At 50.5% G+C, this 13838-nt stretch overlaps 6 protein-coding genes across 6 annotated transcripts; 5 read left to right on the top strand and 1 right to left on the bottom strand.

Moving 5' to 3' along the window:
- Positions 1-917: 917 nt before the first annotated feature.
- On the top strand, positions 918-2672 carry CABS01_00745 (major facilitator superfamily transporter; the record flags this gene model as incomplete). Its single annotated transcript, XM_060534126.1, has 2 exons — positions 918-2398; positions 2459-2672. The coding sequence occupies 2 exons, from the start codon at positions 918-920 to the stop codon at positions 2670-2672; spliced, it is 1695 nt and encodes a 564-aa protein (XP_060401204.1).
- A 570-nt stretch (positions 2673-3242) lies between these two features.
- Positions 3243-4223, top strand: CABS01_00744 (uncharacterized protein; the record flags this gene model as incomplete). The annotated part of the gene is made up of 1 exon (XM_060534125.1): positions 3243-4223. One exon carries the CDS (start codon positions 3243-3245, stop codon positions 4221-4223), a length of 981 nt encoding a protein of 326 aa, XP_060401203.1.
- Positions 4224-4545: 322 nt separating this feature from the next.
- Positions 4546-5478, bottom strand: CABS01_00743 (uncharacterized protein; the record flags this gene model as incomplete). The annotated part of the gene is made up of 3 exons (XM_060534124.1): positions 4546-4593; positions 4646-4722; positions 4779-5478. 3 exons carry the CDS (start codon positions 5476-5478, stop codon positions 4546-4548), a joined length of 825 nt encoding a protein of 274 aa, XP_060401202.1.
- Positions 5479-6233: 755 nt separating this feature from the next.
- Positions 6234-6593, top strand: CABS01_00742 (uncharacterized protein; the record flags this gene model as incomplete). Its single annotated transcript, XM_060534123.1, has 2 exons — positions 6234-6377; positions 6444-6593. 2 exons carry the CDS (start codon positions 6234-6236, stop codon positions 6591-6593), a joined length of 294 nt encoding a protein of 97 aa, XP_060401201.1.
- Positions 6594-6700: 107 nt separating this feature from the next.
- On the top strand, positions 6701-8892 carry CABS01_00741 (major facilitator superfamily transporter; the record flags this gene model as incomplete). Its single annotated transcript, XM_060534122.1, has 5 exons — positions 6701-7240; positions 7311-7551; positions 7619-7687; positions 7741-8187; positions 8288-8892. 5 exons carry the CDS (start codon positions 6701-6703, stop codon positions 8890-8892), a joined length of 1902 nt encoding a protein of 633 aa, XP_060401200.1.
- A 4278-nt stretch (positions 8893-13170) lies between these two features.
- Positions 13171-13638, top strand: CABS01_00740 (uncharacterized protein; the record flags this gene model as incomplete). The annotated part of the gene is made up of 1 exon (XM_060534121.1): positions 13171-13638. One exon carries the CDS (start codon positions 13171-13173, stop codon positions 13636-13638), a length of 468 nt encoding a protein of 155 aa, XP_060401199.1.
- Positions 13639-13838: the final 200 nt, after the last annotated feature.

Raw genomic sequence — 13838 nt, 5'->3', positions numbered from 1 at the left:
ATGTACCACAAACAAAGAGGTCAATCAAGCAGAATTGATTTGTCCAGCCTGCGTCATATTCTTGCCTTACTCTATCTGGTGTGATTATCATACAAGATGATGTATAATCATCAACAATTCCTCATAAATTCAATGATCACTTCATTTGCACATCATTTAGAGAGTACCGTGTATCTCAGGAAAACCAGGGGTAGTCAACCAAAAAAACAGATAGATGTGTTACACAAGCTAAGGCAGTGACCCGATTGTGGCTTCCCAGATTGTCGCACAAATATTGGCTCTTGATCACTGCATCGCCTCGGACATGCGTCGACCCGTGTGTTGACCAACAAAGGAGCGAAATGTGGCGAGAGAAAGTCATTTCTATTGGTGTCATTATCGCGCAGCCCCATAGTGTTTAAGTTGCCTAGATCGCAGATATGATACCGTGATTGACGGGGGATGCAGAAAGGGATGCCTGCGTGTTTGTTGTCGCAACAATCAATTTGCTTCGGTTACTCCCTTGTTCAAGCAGATCAAGAAGTGAAGGTGTTTACTTTATCCTTGATGCCTAGATGCGCCAAGTAGGTAACAAGGCCATGTGGTAGGTCGTATCCAGACAATGAGAGAAGAATCGCGGCTGTGGCCAACAGACCTGATTGGCCGTGTCGAAATGCCAATACTGTTGAGGACCATTCTGTGTTGGTGAAAAGGAGCGCCAGTGGCACATCCCGACCAGTCTTTCCTCTCGGGTGAGTTGTGTCACTAACCTCGGAGCAATTATCCCCATTCATTATCAAGGCCGTGGAGTCGCTTCAGTTTCGAGTTGGAGGCTACCCCTCAAGCTCAAGTTTCTAGACTTGTCACTAGCAAACAGCCCAAATTATGAACCATCTCTCAATCAATTTCTCCCTTCACGTAAATAATTGTCTTTCGAAATGGCGAAAGGTTCTGGAATCTCAAACGACAGCAAATGTTCGCCGGCAGACCATGACTTGAGCAGAGATGGCAAAATTGATGGAGCTGGTCTTGATGCTACCGGTTCTTATGAGGAGAAGTGCGGTGATGCTATCGGACAAACAACAAGCGACACTAATACCGATTCCATCTCCCCAAGAAACGCTGCGCAGAAAGAGAAGATCCGATCGAGCCTCGTCCGCAAGTTCGATCACAGGCTGGTACCTTCTATGTTCCTTGCACATCTTCTCTTCTTCCTCGACAAGAGCAACATTGCTCTCGCTCGTATCAATGGACTCGAGCGAGACCTCAAGCTGGTTGGCAACCAATTCAATGCAGCTCTGGCAATGTTCTTCATCCTCAACATACTGTTCAACATACCAGGAAACCTAGCCGTACGCCGTGTCGGAGGTGCCATATGGCTGCCGCTCTTGATCATCTCATGGGGGATAGTTACCACTCTCAGCGGTTTCATCACCAACTTCGTCGGCCTCTGCATTACGCGCGCTTTCCTTGGCTTAACCGAAAGCTCTTTCCTTGGTGGTGTTCTGATATACCTTGGCTTCTTTTACACTGCCGATGAGCTCATTCTTCGTGTGGGCTTGTTCTACTCGAGTACCGCCCTTGCTGGGTTTCTCGGTGGCTTGATGGCTGCTGGACTTGGACAGATTAAGGTCCGCGGCTATGACGGGTGGCCTTGGATTTTCTTCATTGAAGGGGCCTTGACCGTCTTGCTGGGCCTCCTGCTGCTTTTTATCTTGCCACACACACCTGCTGGCGCCAAATTTCTCTCGCCGACTGAAAGGGCTCTGGCTGTTACGAGAATGCAATGTCAAGATCAATGGCACTATCTCGGCAATCCTCGCCTGTCCGACCAAGAATCAGCATCAGATGATCGACAGGGTGGTATATCGAGGCTCCAGAATAAGAAGGATCCTCTTACATGGAAAACTATTTCAGGGGCAATCCTTAATGTCATCACCATTCTGATGGCTCTCGGAAGCTTCTGCTCTATCCAGGCCATCTACAGCTTTTCCATGTTCTTCCCGACGATTATATCTGCCATGGGATACAAAAAGCTGCAGGCATCGTTGATGACAGCTCCCCCCAACTTTGCGGCGTTGATCTTCACTATTGGCATCTCCTTCTGGAGTCGTCGGTCTGGAAAGACTGCGCTGCCCTTGAATGTGTGCAGTATGACCGGCATTTTCGGATACATCCTGATGATCGTTGGGGCCCACATCGGTCCGGCACCGTTCTACATGAATATCAAGGTTCAGTACGCTGGCTCATTTTTCGTCGCCATGTCAGTCAACGCAACACCTCCTCTGGCGCTCACATGGATGAGTATCAATGCATCACCGCACTATGTCCGTGCCGTTGCTTTGGGTTTCTTACTGTCAATCGGAAACTCGGCTGCCTTTCTCGCTTCCTTCACCTACATTAAAGATGAAGCGCCCAGGTAGGTTGCCCCCATGGATACTCTTGCGCGTGTCCGTTCACTGACTCTGTCATTTCTCAGATATCTCAAAGGGCACTTCATCAACTTTGGCTGCCTGGTTGTGTTATTGGTGATAGGAATAGTTTTGCCCCTGTATATGAAGCGGGAGAACGAGAAACGGTCGCGAGGCCAGCGCGATTTTCGACTAGACGAGAGTCAAAGGGACGGCCAATCGGCAGAAGAGCACGAGTTTAGACTTGGATGGATGCATCCCAGTTTCCGGTTTAAGTTCTGATGCGGCTGATTGAATTCGAAGAGAAGATCTTTCTGTTAAGACATGATGTACGGCGTGGGTATAATTAGGTACACATCTCTCTGGGCACACGCGGGAGAAGCATGCCTTCAATACGTTTGGTGCGATCCCTCAGGTTCCAGCGACTATAAGTAGAATACAGGCGACCATGGACAAGAATAAATCTCAAGTGAATTATGTTCAACAAAGTACGGGGTGTGCAATCGTTACATCACCAGTGCTCGGCGAAATGAAGCCATCACGAGAATCGAGGTACGTACTGTCGAGCACATAGTGAGATAAACGCCGACGGCGCATTATCTCCGACACTAATGCAACGAGTGGAAACTGCCCACCAATTTCGCGATTCATTGCCGAGGTGGATCTCCCGTCCTTCAACCTCCTTTCCAAAAGTTCCGCCTCTCGTTGCCGGGCTTCTCGACTTTAGACGACGTCAACTCTCGGCACAGAGCCGACAGAATCTGTGCGGGCCGTGCTGTGTTGCAAGACGGCTTCACCAAAGCGCAAGAAAAAAAAAAGAAAGACACTCTTACACACACGCGAACACAGACAATGGCGGCGGGACACGGCCTCTTTTTCTTCATTCCCGGCAACCCAGGGCTCGCCGATTACTACACCGACTTCTTCGATGCGCTCAAGGCCCGCATCGGCTGGGCCGATGGTCACATTCACGTCCACGGTCGCGATCTGTTTGGGTTTAGAGATGACAGCCACGAGCCGTTCAGTAAAGACAGCCCGCCGTATGATGTGGAACATCAGATTGAGCTTGTTTTTGACCATTTGGCATCATTGCGGCGGACAGACTCTTCGCGCAATTCGCCGGGCAAGAAGGGCGAGCCATATGACTTTGTCGTGATCGCGGGCCATTCTGTCGGTAGCTACATTGCCCTTGAGATTTTCCACCGGCACCTAAAGGATCCCTCGCGCGCGCCCCATCTCAAGCTTCTCACGGGCATGCTGCTCTTCCCAACGGTCACACATATTTCCAAATCGCCGAGCGGAAAGCAAATGGAACTCATCCGTACGACGCCATTCCTCGACAATACCGCACACGTGATCGCACAAAAGTTTTTGAACCTCTGGCCGGCGGGCGCGCTCCGGTGGTTCGTGGGCAATGTCCTAGGCATGGGTCCCAAAGCAGCAGATGTCACGACCGGTTTCTTGAAGAGTCGGGACGGAGTATGGCAAGCCATTCACATGGGCAAAGATGAGATGAAAGTGATTACCGAGGAGAAGTGGGATAAGGAACTCTGGGAGGTTGAAGAGGACGATGTGGGGAACGGCAAGCGAGCTGCTCCTAGATTCTTCTTCTTCTTCGCGAAGAAGGATCACTGGGTTGGAGACCATTTCAGGGACCACTTCATCAGAGCCAGAGAGAAGCACATCGAGAACGGTTGGGCGAGGGTTGAGATTGACGATACGGGACTTCCTCACGCTTTTTGCACTACGGAAAAGAACAGCGAGATCATCGCCGCCAAAGTCGCCGAATGGTTGAAAGAGGTATGGGACGGCTTGCCTCAGCCACCAGCATGATTATGCGGTGAGTGTGTCTTTTCATCACGATTACGCCCAGCGGATTTTTTGAGTGTATAATATTAAACAATAGACAATAATTGTATTCCAAAATTTCCAACGCTTCTGATCTTACATGAAGTAACTGGAATGGGAGAAGCGGAAATCCAGCAGATACCTGCCTTTTCCCTCGCCTGAGGTAACCGGGGAATTTTGCCGTCTGGTGTGTTGGGGTATGTCCGAATTTTACTATCAACTCTAGACCATGAAGTTGCCTTGATGACACCGCCAATAATCTGGGAAAAGTCTACAACGCCACACCTCACTGGTTCTGTTGAAGAACTCAGGAGGGCATTGGCCTTCCAATTTGCATACTCTGGACGCTCGCAGTCTAACACCTCGTCAGCGCCTAGCTGATATTCAGGAATCCATTAGATGCTTACCTCTGCTTCAGACTTATTCTTTCTTCTTCTCATCAAACCATATACGAATGCTCCCATTGCTAAGAGGGACACACCAGCTAGGCTCTCTGTTAGCGAATAACTTACCAGTTGAGCTTCGTCAAGCTTGACTTACCAACACCGCCGAAGACACCCAACAATACTACAGCTGTGGGAGTACCGCCGGCTCCCTTGGGAGTTCCTGTTGATGAAGCTGAAGACATGGGCGCAGACACGGACGCCGCAGGAGGCGGCATCGGGAACGGGCTAGCTCCAACAAGAGGCATAGTGAGCCCGCTGGCTGGAGGAGGTGGTGGAGGTGGTGGGGGCGCGACGACCGGCGGAGGAGGAGGTGGCGGAGTGCTCATCGGCGGTGCTGCTGGCGGCAGCGGCGGTGATGTCTGGACTGGCGGAGCTGGCGGTGGAGGAGGAGGCTGATTAACTGGGGGAGGCGCTACTGGTGTCGCAGTCACCGTGACTGTTGTCGGGACCATGATCATCACGGTCTGTGTCGCAGCTGGGGGCGTCACCGTTACGAAGATGGTGACCGTCGGTACGTTGGCATTGTTGTTCGGAGGCAATCCTGTAGCCACAGGCTGTCCAGGCGCCGCCGGTGTGGCTTGAGGTTGACCGCTGAGTAGACCTAGGACTGAGAGAAGCTGGTTCGGATCGAGAGGGAGCGCGTTGGCGTTGGGCGCGCCCGCTTGCTTTGCAGCTCCTGCGGCAACAGCTTGAGCATTGGCTGCTTCGGCGTCTTGCATTTGTCGGCGAACATCTTGAATCTCCTCCTCCTCTTCCTCGTCGCGCTTGGCGACGTTACGGTTTCCCATATCCATCACTGGCTTCACCCTCCACGCCGGTAATGTTGTTGCTGGAGTGGCTAGTCGGTCTTCTACTTTGCTCGGTACGTCGATTCACTGTCTAAAACATCTCTGCTTCGGTAGGTGAGCCGACAGGTCGTGAAGCACTTGTCAAGCGTATCACAGATGCGCTTGTCGTGCTAGCCCGGTTGCGAATAACCGAGAGAAAGGGTCCTGGGATACTAGATAAGGCAGCGGCCAGGGTAGTGAGCGAGGTGGAACCCATGCACTTCTTATTCAGGCCTTGTGCTCGTCCATTCTGTCAGTCTCTGCTAGTTCCATCCATCATTTGACTTCTGGCTCGTGTCAAACTTTGGAGGCCGAGGCGCCACCACTCGGGCCCGGGCCTTTTCGCGCTGGTCTACGGGGTTGAGATGTGTCCCAAAGGGGCAAGTGCGCGTCAAGTTTCCGACTGACGGGTAGAAATGATGGGAATTGGGTGTCATTAACACGGTTGCCGGAGACAGTAGGAAAAGAAGGTGATCGATTATGGGCCGGCTTTGGCCCATTAGGTGAACGTGCGCTCCCCGACCCTCTCTTTTCCTCTGCTCCGGTTTGTTTCCTCTGCCCTTAAAGTTCCTCTACTGTTTGTGTTGAGAGGAGAAGGGGGGTGGAGGGGGTCGGAGAGCCATAGATAGACTTCGAAGCGTCGACTCGTTGTTGGCGATGACTGCGACGCGGCGTCGAAGCAGCCTCGATGTTTCACAAAGGAGGCAGAAGTGGTCTAGAAGATGGGACGACCAATAGCTTCAGTGTTTTGCGAAACCATTTTCTGTAACTTCTTGAGCCTCCCATGCCTCCTTGCGCTTCTCGTGCATTTGGGGTGGGCGGCCGTGCGAGGAGTCGCAGGCATCCCCGGACCACCTCGCGCGAGGGTAAACCTGGTCCTCTTTTCAACTTGGAGGTTTCTTTCTCGAGCTGATTATCGAAATTCGATTTAGCTCGTCCAGCCGTGTTCGCGATCTCTAATTGACGTCAGGACGATGATGAAAACTAGCTGGCTGCGTCACAGCGTGGCGGTGAAAGCTGAATTGGACTTCCAGACCAGCCGGTGGACTTGGCCAGTATTGTTCTTTATATGCATGAGATAACCGAGCGTAGCAGCTGTCCACGGGGCCAAGATCTGGTCTTCCATACTTTGATTTCTTTCATTCTTGAACCGACGAAATAGAAAAGGGATTCAGAGTCAAATTAAGCTATGAATCCCAATCGGCTACAGCCGCAGCCGCCGCCGCGACCGGACGTGAGGAGGGGACTGCTCGGAAGTCTGACTGCTGCATCAGCTGCAGCGTACAACTTTCTCGCTCATGACTACGAGTACATGCCGGACCGATACTATGACGAAAAGGCCTTTCCCACTCGGTTATCTCGGGCCGGCACCAGCATCCGACTAGGAGCCCCGCGCGGCCGTAACATTCTGCCGCTGAGACCGCCGCCCATCCGGAAGAGGACCTGGCAGAAGGATAGCAGCACTGGAGAGCTCCGCACCAAGTCGTTTGAAGACTCTCAGTACAATCAGTATGACGAGGGACGTGGAGGCCAAGACCGGAATCCTTTCGACGATTCCAATGAGATGGGGAGTCAGCAAGACGACGACAACGATGATGGTAATGATGAACCGTTTTCGGTCTTCACCAAGAGGCACAAGTGGTTTATTCTAGTTATTATTGCTTCTGCGGGTCTCTTCTCCGGGTTATCGTCCAACATTTACAACCCTTCCTTGGATGCAATATCCAAGGTGAGTGGAAACTATCCGTCATTCTTTCAAAGCAATTCACGCGCCCGGCAGATGCTAACGTACGATCCAGGAGCTGAAGGTTAGCGCATCACAAGTGTCACTCACAATCACGTCTTACTTGATCATGCAAGCCGTTACACCGCTGCTATGGGGCCCCATGTCTGACACGCTCGGCCGGCGACCAACTTACATCGCTTCCATGGGCGTTTACATTGGCGCCAATATCGCGTTGAGCTTCTCGCCCAACTACACGGTATTACTCATTTTCCGGGGCCTCCAAGCTGCAGGAAGTGCCTCAACTGTCAGTATCGGTAGGTGTTCCGTCTTAGCCGTCTCTTCAGTTTCCAAACTTGGCAGCTAACGTGTCTGGTGTGACAGGCAACGGTGTTATCCAGGATATCTCTCCGACGGCCGAAAGGGGGGCATACATCAGCTTCTATCAAGCGAGTGAGTCGTGGAACTCTCCGCTGGTGTCTTGAACGGCATCTAATTCTTTGTAGTCCGAAATTTCAGCACAGCGATCGGCCCGCTGTTAGGAGGTGCTCTCGCCAATTCCTTGGGCTTTCGATCCGTGTTTGTTTTCTTGCTCATCGCCACGTCGCTGATTCTCATCACTATCATGGTATTCCTACCAGAGACTTTGAGAACTATTGCTGGCAATGGATCCCTTCGTCTGAACGGCATCATCTACAAGCCGCTTTACAGATATGTGACAAAGGAGCCGAAGTATATGGAGGATCCAGATGGACCTTTGAATCGCAAGATTACCATTTGGACCTTTTTGAGGCCGTTCAAGCTCTTCAAAGAGAAGGACTTGGTGATCAACCTCGTCTGGGGTGGTGTGATCTATGCCATCTGGAACATGGTAACGACCAGCACAACTCCACTGTTCAAGGAGCGGTTCGGACTGAACGAACTCCTTCTTGGTGTAGCATTCATACCCAATGGTCAGTAGAAACTACTCCTTCCGAACATCAAACACTGATTGGATGGCTTGAACTCCGATGGAAGCGGGACTGTCCGGACGTGACTGACCTGTGTGGGTAGGAATTGGGACCATTGTCGGCTCCGTGTTTGCGGGCAAACTTCTGACTCGAGACTACAAAGCCGTTGAGACCAAATACAAGGAAACCCACAACATCCCTTACGACGAGGAACTGTCACCCAAAGATATTGCGCCGGATTTCCCTTTGGAGCAGGCCCGTCTGAGACGCCTCCCGTGGATAGTCTTCCTATTCGTTGCCTCTATCGTCGGCTACGGTTTTTCTTTGGCGTATCCCAATGCAATATCCCGACCGGGATGGATTGCGTTGCCCTTGACAATGCAATTTCTTATTGCCGCATCGGCGAACGCCATCTTTGCGCTGAACCAGACCATCATTTCGGATCTTTGTCCCGGTGAGGGCGCGAGTGCCACAGCCATCAACAATGTGGTCCGCTGCGGGCTGGCAGCTCTCGGCGTGGCATTCGCAGAGCAGATGCTCAACGCCGTTGGCCCTGGCACCGCGTTCCTTGTCCTCGGCATGGCGGTCATAGCTGTGTCTCCCATTCAGGTTGTCAATCAATTCTGGGGGCCCAAGTGGCGGGCTCAGAGAGAGAAGAGGAGGTCAAAGGTTGGTGTACAAGATCATCCAGACCGGCAAAAAGCCTAAAGCCTATTCTTCTTACCGATTATTATTGGGGTATGACCACGAGGGACGTTGATTTGCATTTTTGAGCGAGGCGTTCTAGACATACACGAACCATCAACCGCGCCAGAACGGTTCTCGTCAGCGTCTGCATTTGAGAGAGCGGCCTCCACCTGTCACGGTGCGTACATGTAGACCTCAGAAACACAAATAATAATCATTGAGCGATCAATACTTGAGCCAGAGCGACTCATCATATTTTGATGAGGCGGGCCTACGAACACCCTAATTCACAAGCCTGTCTTTCTTTCCAACAATTCGGCTACTTCATCGGGCGAAAGTTCCGCCTCAGGACTGCGTATCGTCATTTTGCCCTGATGAATTGCCACCGGTCACTCTCAATGATCAACAATTTAACTAGGATGGCCTGTCACTTGTCTCGATCTCTCTGGTTGCCTGTGAAGACAGAGTTCCTTTGAAGCGGTCCTTCCTGTAACAAGTCGTCTGGTGTTTCTGCTGAAACCTTCAAGCGTACAGCGTGCATCCCAGTTGGAATCTAATATGGTGCTCGAATGCCTGGCCTCGGTGGTCCGTACTTCATGCGTAAGACGCCGCATTGCTTTCCCGATGGAGCAAAGAATTGCGCCAATGATCGGCAAGTGAGTACCAGAATCCGTCTTCACGTGGGCTCTCGGCTCTTTGCCCCATTGGTATATGCGTAGTTTGATGGATTAGACAGCTCACGTCAAAGGACTAGGGAAACGGGCTAGGACTTGCAGGCCATCTGACATGGAGAATTGGATGGCAATGTGCTCTCTCTCATAAATTGGGAGATGCAAGTGAAGATGCAAATCTGCATTCCTTTACTAGCGCCAAGCAAAGGCCAAAGAAAGTTTTCTTAGTGATCGCCAGGTCGACGATGACCGAGATTTTATTGTCAGTCAGAACCTACACGTTACATTTGGCTGATATCCGCCGATCCAAAAGCATCTTCCGATAGTTCATGGTAATTGATTCAGGATCCCGTGGGTGCGGGCCCTCGGCCCAAGCCTATTGATCTAGGGGACCCCTGCTTCAAGCTTCAAGTTCGATTCATGGTCTTTACAACCCTGATTGGCGTATGGAACTTGAACTCGTTGACACGCAAGGTAAGATGATTACTCCATGGTATACAATCCAGCGTACTGTGATTGATCACAATCTGCTGCTTTGTGCGAAAGAAAACACCTAAGCGCATGCAATTACTGATTTTGTGTTGGACAGAGTGCCGAGCATTCTTCTCGTTCATGTCGATTTACACCCGTTTGTGTGAATACGAGGCAGAGCGGTTAAGCCTGATTCCCTGGAAAAGGACTCAAATGACTCTCGTTCACTGGAGGCTTTGTTTAGAAGTTGAGTCTACGTGGCGGGGCACTAAAAAATGATGTCAGGTTAAGTGAAATAATTCTGCTCTAGAAACCAGAAGGCTCTGGGACATGAGTTAGAGCATACTAAGGCTCTTATTTCTTCAATTCTGGATATAAAATGTTTCGAAACTGATAAGTTACGGCGGACGGAGGAGGGGTTTTCGACAAGCAGCCCCCTGCCGCCCTATCCTCACGGATGTCATCGCCGAATGGAAGCCATATCATTGCTTTTGATTACACGACTAAGTGTAGGCTATTCGCTTTATAGGAAGGAAGGACACATGGGCTGAGGGGGCTTGAACCGTCTAGAAACTAGGCATAAATTGCTTATTGGAGCATAATGCACCACAACCTATCCGAGCCTTGATCAACCAAGGAGCATTCGACACCTTCTCAAGACTCCTTCTCATAAGCTAAGTTCCTCCATCTATATCTTATTCACCTAGGCTATAAGTTACGACTTGTTCAGACCTACTCGATTCTATGAAAGTCAATCCTCAACGCCAGCCTAGCCACAATCAAGCTGGTTGTAGATCACAATGCCCTTGTTGAGGCGGATCACCTTTTTGCTTCCCACTGAGTTCTGTCTTACATCTAGGGTGCAGCAAACCTCTTGCCATCACTAAGTTCCCTTCCGCATTCTCTTGTGTCATATAGGTCAGCCATGAACCAAGCACCAACTCACGGCTTCGCAGAATTGGCTGTCTTGAAACTCTAGGATGTGCAAATATCTAACAATGTAAACTAATCTATGCCTATATCGGTCTACTGATCGCCCGTTATGATGAGCTCACTTGAAGACGGTAGGGTTCTGGATCCGCTTCCCTGGCCTTTTTGACAATACTTGAGGCTGAAAGAATCTCTGCACCCTGGCCAGCAAGTCGAGCTGAGTTTCAATTTGTCAGTAACGCGGCAGAAATTTTGCTTCTACAAGTCGATCAAAAGCTAGGATGTAGCCTCTCCCCGGCTCTAAACTCTCAGTGAACCCAATGTCTCGAGATGCCGTCAGGTCATAGTCGATAGGAATCGGCGAGGTTAAAATGACAGTCAGTATATCCTAATCAACGTTTACGAGGGCGCTACCTTCAAGACCATTCGTGATGACCCAGTCTGGCTACTTGTCTTTCCGAGCAATGAGACAGTTGATGCCAAATGTCTGGCTGGTGAGCTGCTCTGGTGGCCCGATTCCATTGAGGCCAAAATAGCTGCAAATAGATCGCCACTTCATCTCCTACGAGACAGAATCGCCATCTTCGATATTTAATGGCCGCTCATGAGTCTCCTACGAGTGCAAGGATACGTGAATATGGAAACGGGTTACCGGTCTTGAAAAGAATCGGTGTGCAGTGCCGTCCAGGACTCTTAGGTTCCTGGAAAGGGACAGGACACTCCGTCACCATACGTAGAAAGATAGAATGAGTGATACAGCCCCAAGCTCTGTACCACGTTTATGACGTTAGACTGGGGGACAAATCCAGGCTGTAGAGTAGGCCTTATCAGATGTGGCTGATACGAGGGAGTTGAGGAGGCGCGACTATTGTCGAAAAGTTCACCAGAAAGGACGGCCTGACTTCGACCCATTTCCACAAACTGTTAGCGGCGTCTCTACTTACACATCGCACTGGGCGAACTAGAAAATCTTAGACGCGTACGGTTCTGGCAAGCGGGCTAGGTCTTCCTTCCACGGTGCGGGAGGCCAGTCGAATCCTACAATTCCGTACCCCTAGGGGAGAGGCCTTTAGTGAAACTTAATTATCGCAGCCGGAGTTTCACTCACCTTTCCGCCCGTCTGTAGGGAATCGATTTCGAGGTTCGGGCATAGATGCTTGACGGCTGCCAGACCGTTGTCGATGATCGCAGCGTTGATCTTGACTGGGTTTTCTAGATCACTTTCATGGCCCGTGTCCGCTGCAAGAAGTCTCTTGGCCAATCCATTTGTGTGCGCTGTGTTTTGATAATCAAGCAAATGAAGTTGTACCTACCAGTAACGTATAAATGCAACAGCACAACCTCTGGGATAACCTTTGGTCTCTGCAGCGTCAAGTCAGCATCGGTAAGATCGAGTCCGGTATGTATCTTCAGTCTCGGATCGTCCTCTAACCGTGCCGTTTTCCTGCCCAGAGGCCTCTTGCTTATGCCTATGAATTGACTGAAGGCGACTGTTGATGGGTAAGGTAGCTAAGACACTCGAGCATCAAACCCCAGCTAGACTAGAATTTTGAGCATGGAGAAAAAGCCAATGAATGTGCAACTTGGGAGGCTCACGATACCGGAAGCCCCAAATATTATAGCACAGTTTCTCTTCTCAAAGACTATCTTTGCGTTCTCTTTGGAATTGTTGCTTCGCGCTCCGTGCTCACAGTCCGTTGCATTCATAACGGCAGTGGCCGAAGGCTAAGGTATGTAGACGACAACACTACTACATGCAGGATGTTCAAGAATTTGCCCGTGCCGATAACTACCTATACCAAACCTGATTCCTGAGTTCTTTGCAAAGAAAAACACGGATCCTCTCGACTGAGATTTCAGAGCGAAGCCATTTTGACGTGGATTCTCGCTTTCGCTTTCGGAGTACGTTGAGGAGGCCGAAACACGTATAGACTCCGCACACGCAGGGCTTCTAGAGCTTACAAATTTCCATCTTTCGTCCGTTTGACGGTCGAATATCGTTGCGTCAAGGAAACCAAGAAACATATTTAATCCAGAACCATTTCGGCGAGAAAGATGCGAATAAATAAGTAAGCTGTAGACACAAATCATTGATTTGCGAAGAAAAATACACCCTACTCTAGTAGGATAAGAACCCTCCTACTTTAGGTATGTGCATATGCTCAGTTATTGTACAAATATTCTGCCATTAGTTACGGCTACTGATGTCGGGGTATTAAGACTGAAGATGTCAATCGAAGACTTAGATGGGAGGATCGTCCTGGCCTCAGTTACAGAAACAATCAATGCTCCTGCCAACGAAATTTGGCCGTTTCTCTCAGCGATCGGAGCTGAGCGGATCCTGATCCCGGGCTGCACCCGATCCGCAGTCCTGGAAGGATACGGCCAGGGCGCCGTCCGCCGCGTCTACTTTGGTGAGACCTACTTTGATGAGCGCATCGTCGTGTGCGACCACAACGCCTTCAAGCTGCAGTACGAAGTGCTTGAGCCGAGCCCGAGTCCGGCAATGGAAGTCCTTGCAGCCGTGCAGCTTCATCCTTCCGGTTCTGAGGAGACGATCGTCACCTGGGTATCTGGGGCCAGACGAGTTGAGCAACAGCACGAGGATAGCATTAAGCAACAGGCTGTGGGATTTTGTCACGGCCAGATCGCATCTCTGAGGAGGTTGACTCAGAACACCAAACCTTCCTCGTAGGCACTATTTCTTCAGCGATGTATGCAGCGCACACCGTTCTAAACAGTACATATCCAAATAGGCAGTTGATAGGCAGCTGAATAGATGAGCTTGAAAATAAACTGCTCAGCGATTGGATTCCTCGGCGTTTCTCGTGACAAAAGCCCATTGAATGAGGGGTGATGATGTTTCTAGTTCTAGTAAAGCAACTCTTAAGTCTT

Source organism: Colletotrichum abscissum, assembly GCF_030869225.1.
Source record: "Colletotrichum abscissum strain IMI 504890 chromosome Unknown Scaffold_2.1, whole genome shotgun sequence".
Lineage (NCBI taxonomy): Eukaryota > Fungi > Ascomycota > Sordariomycetes > Glomerellales > Glomerellaceae > Colletotrichum > Colletotrichum abscissum.
This window is presented reverse-complemented; position numbering and strand designations above follow the sequence as displayed.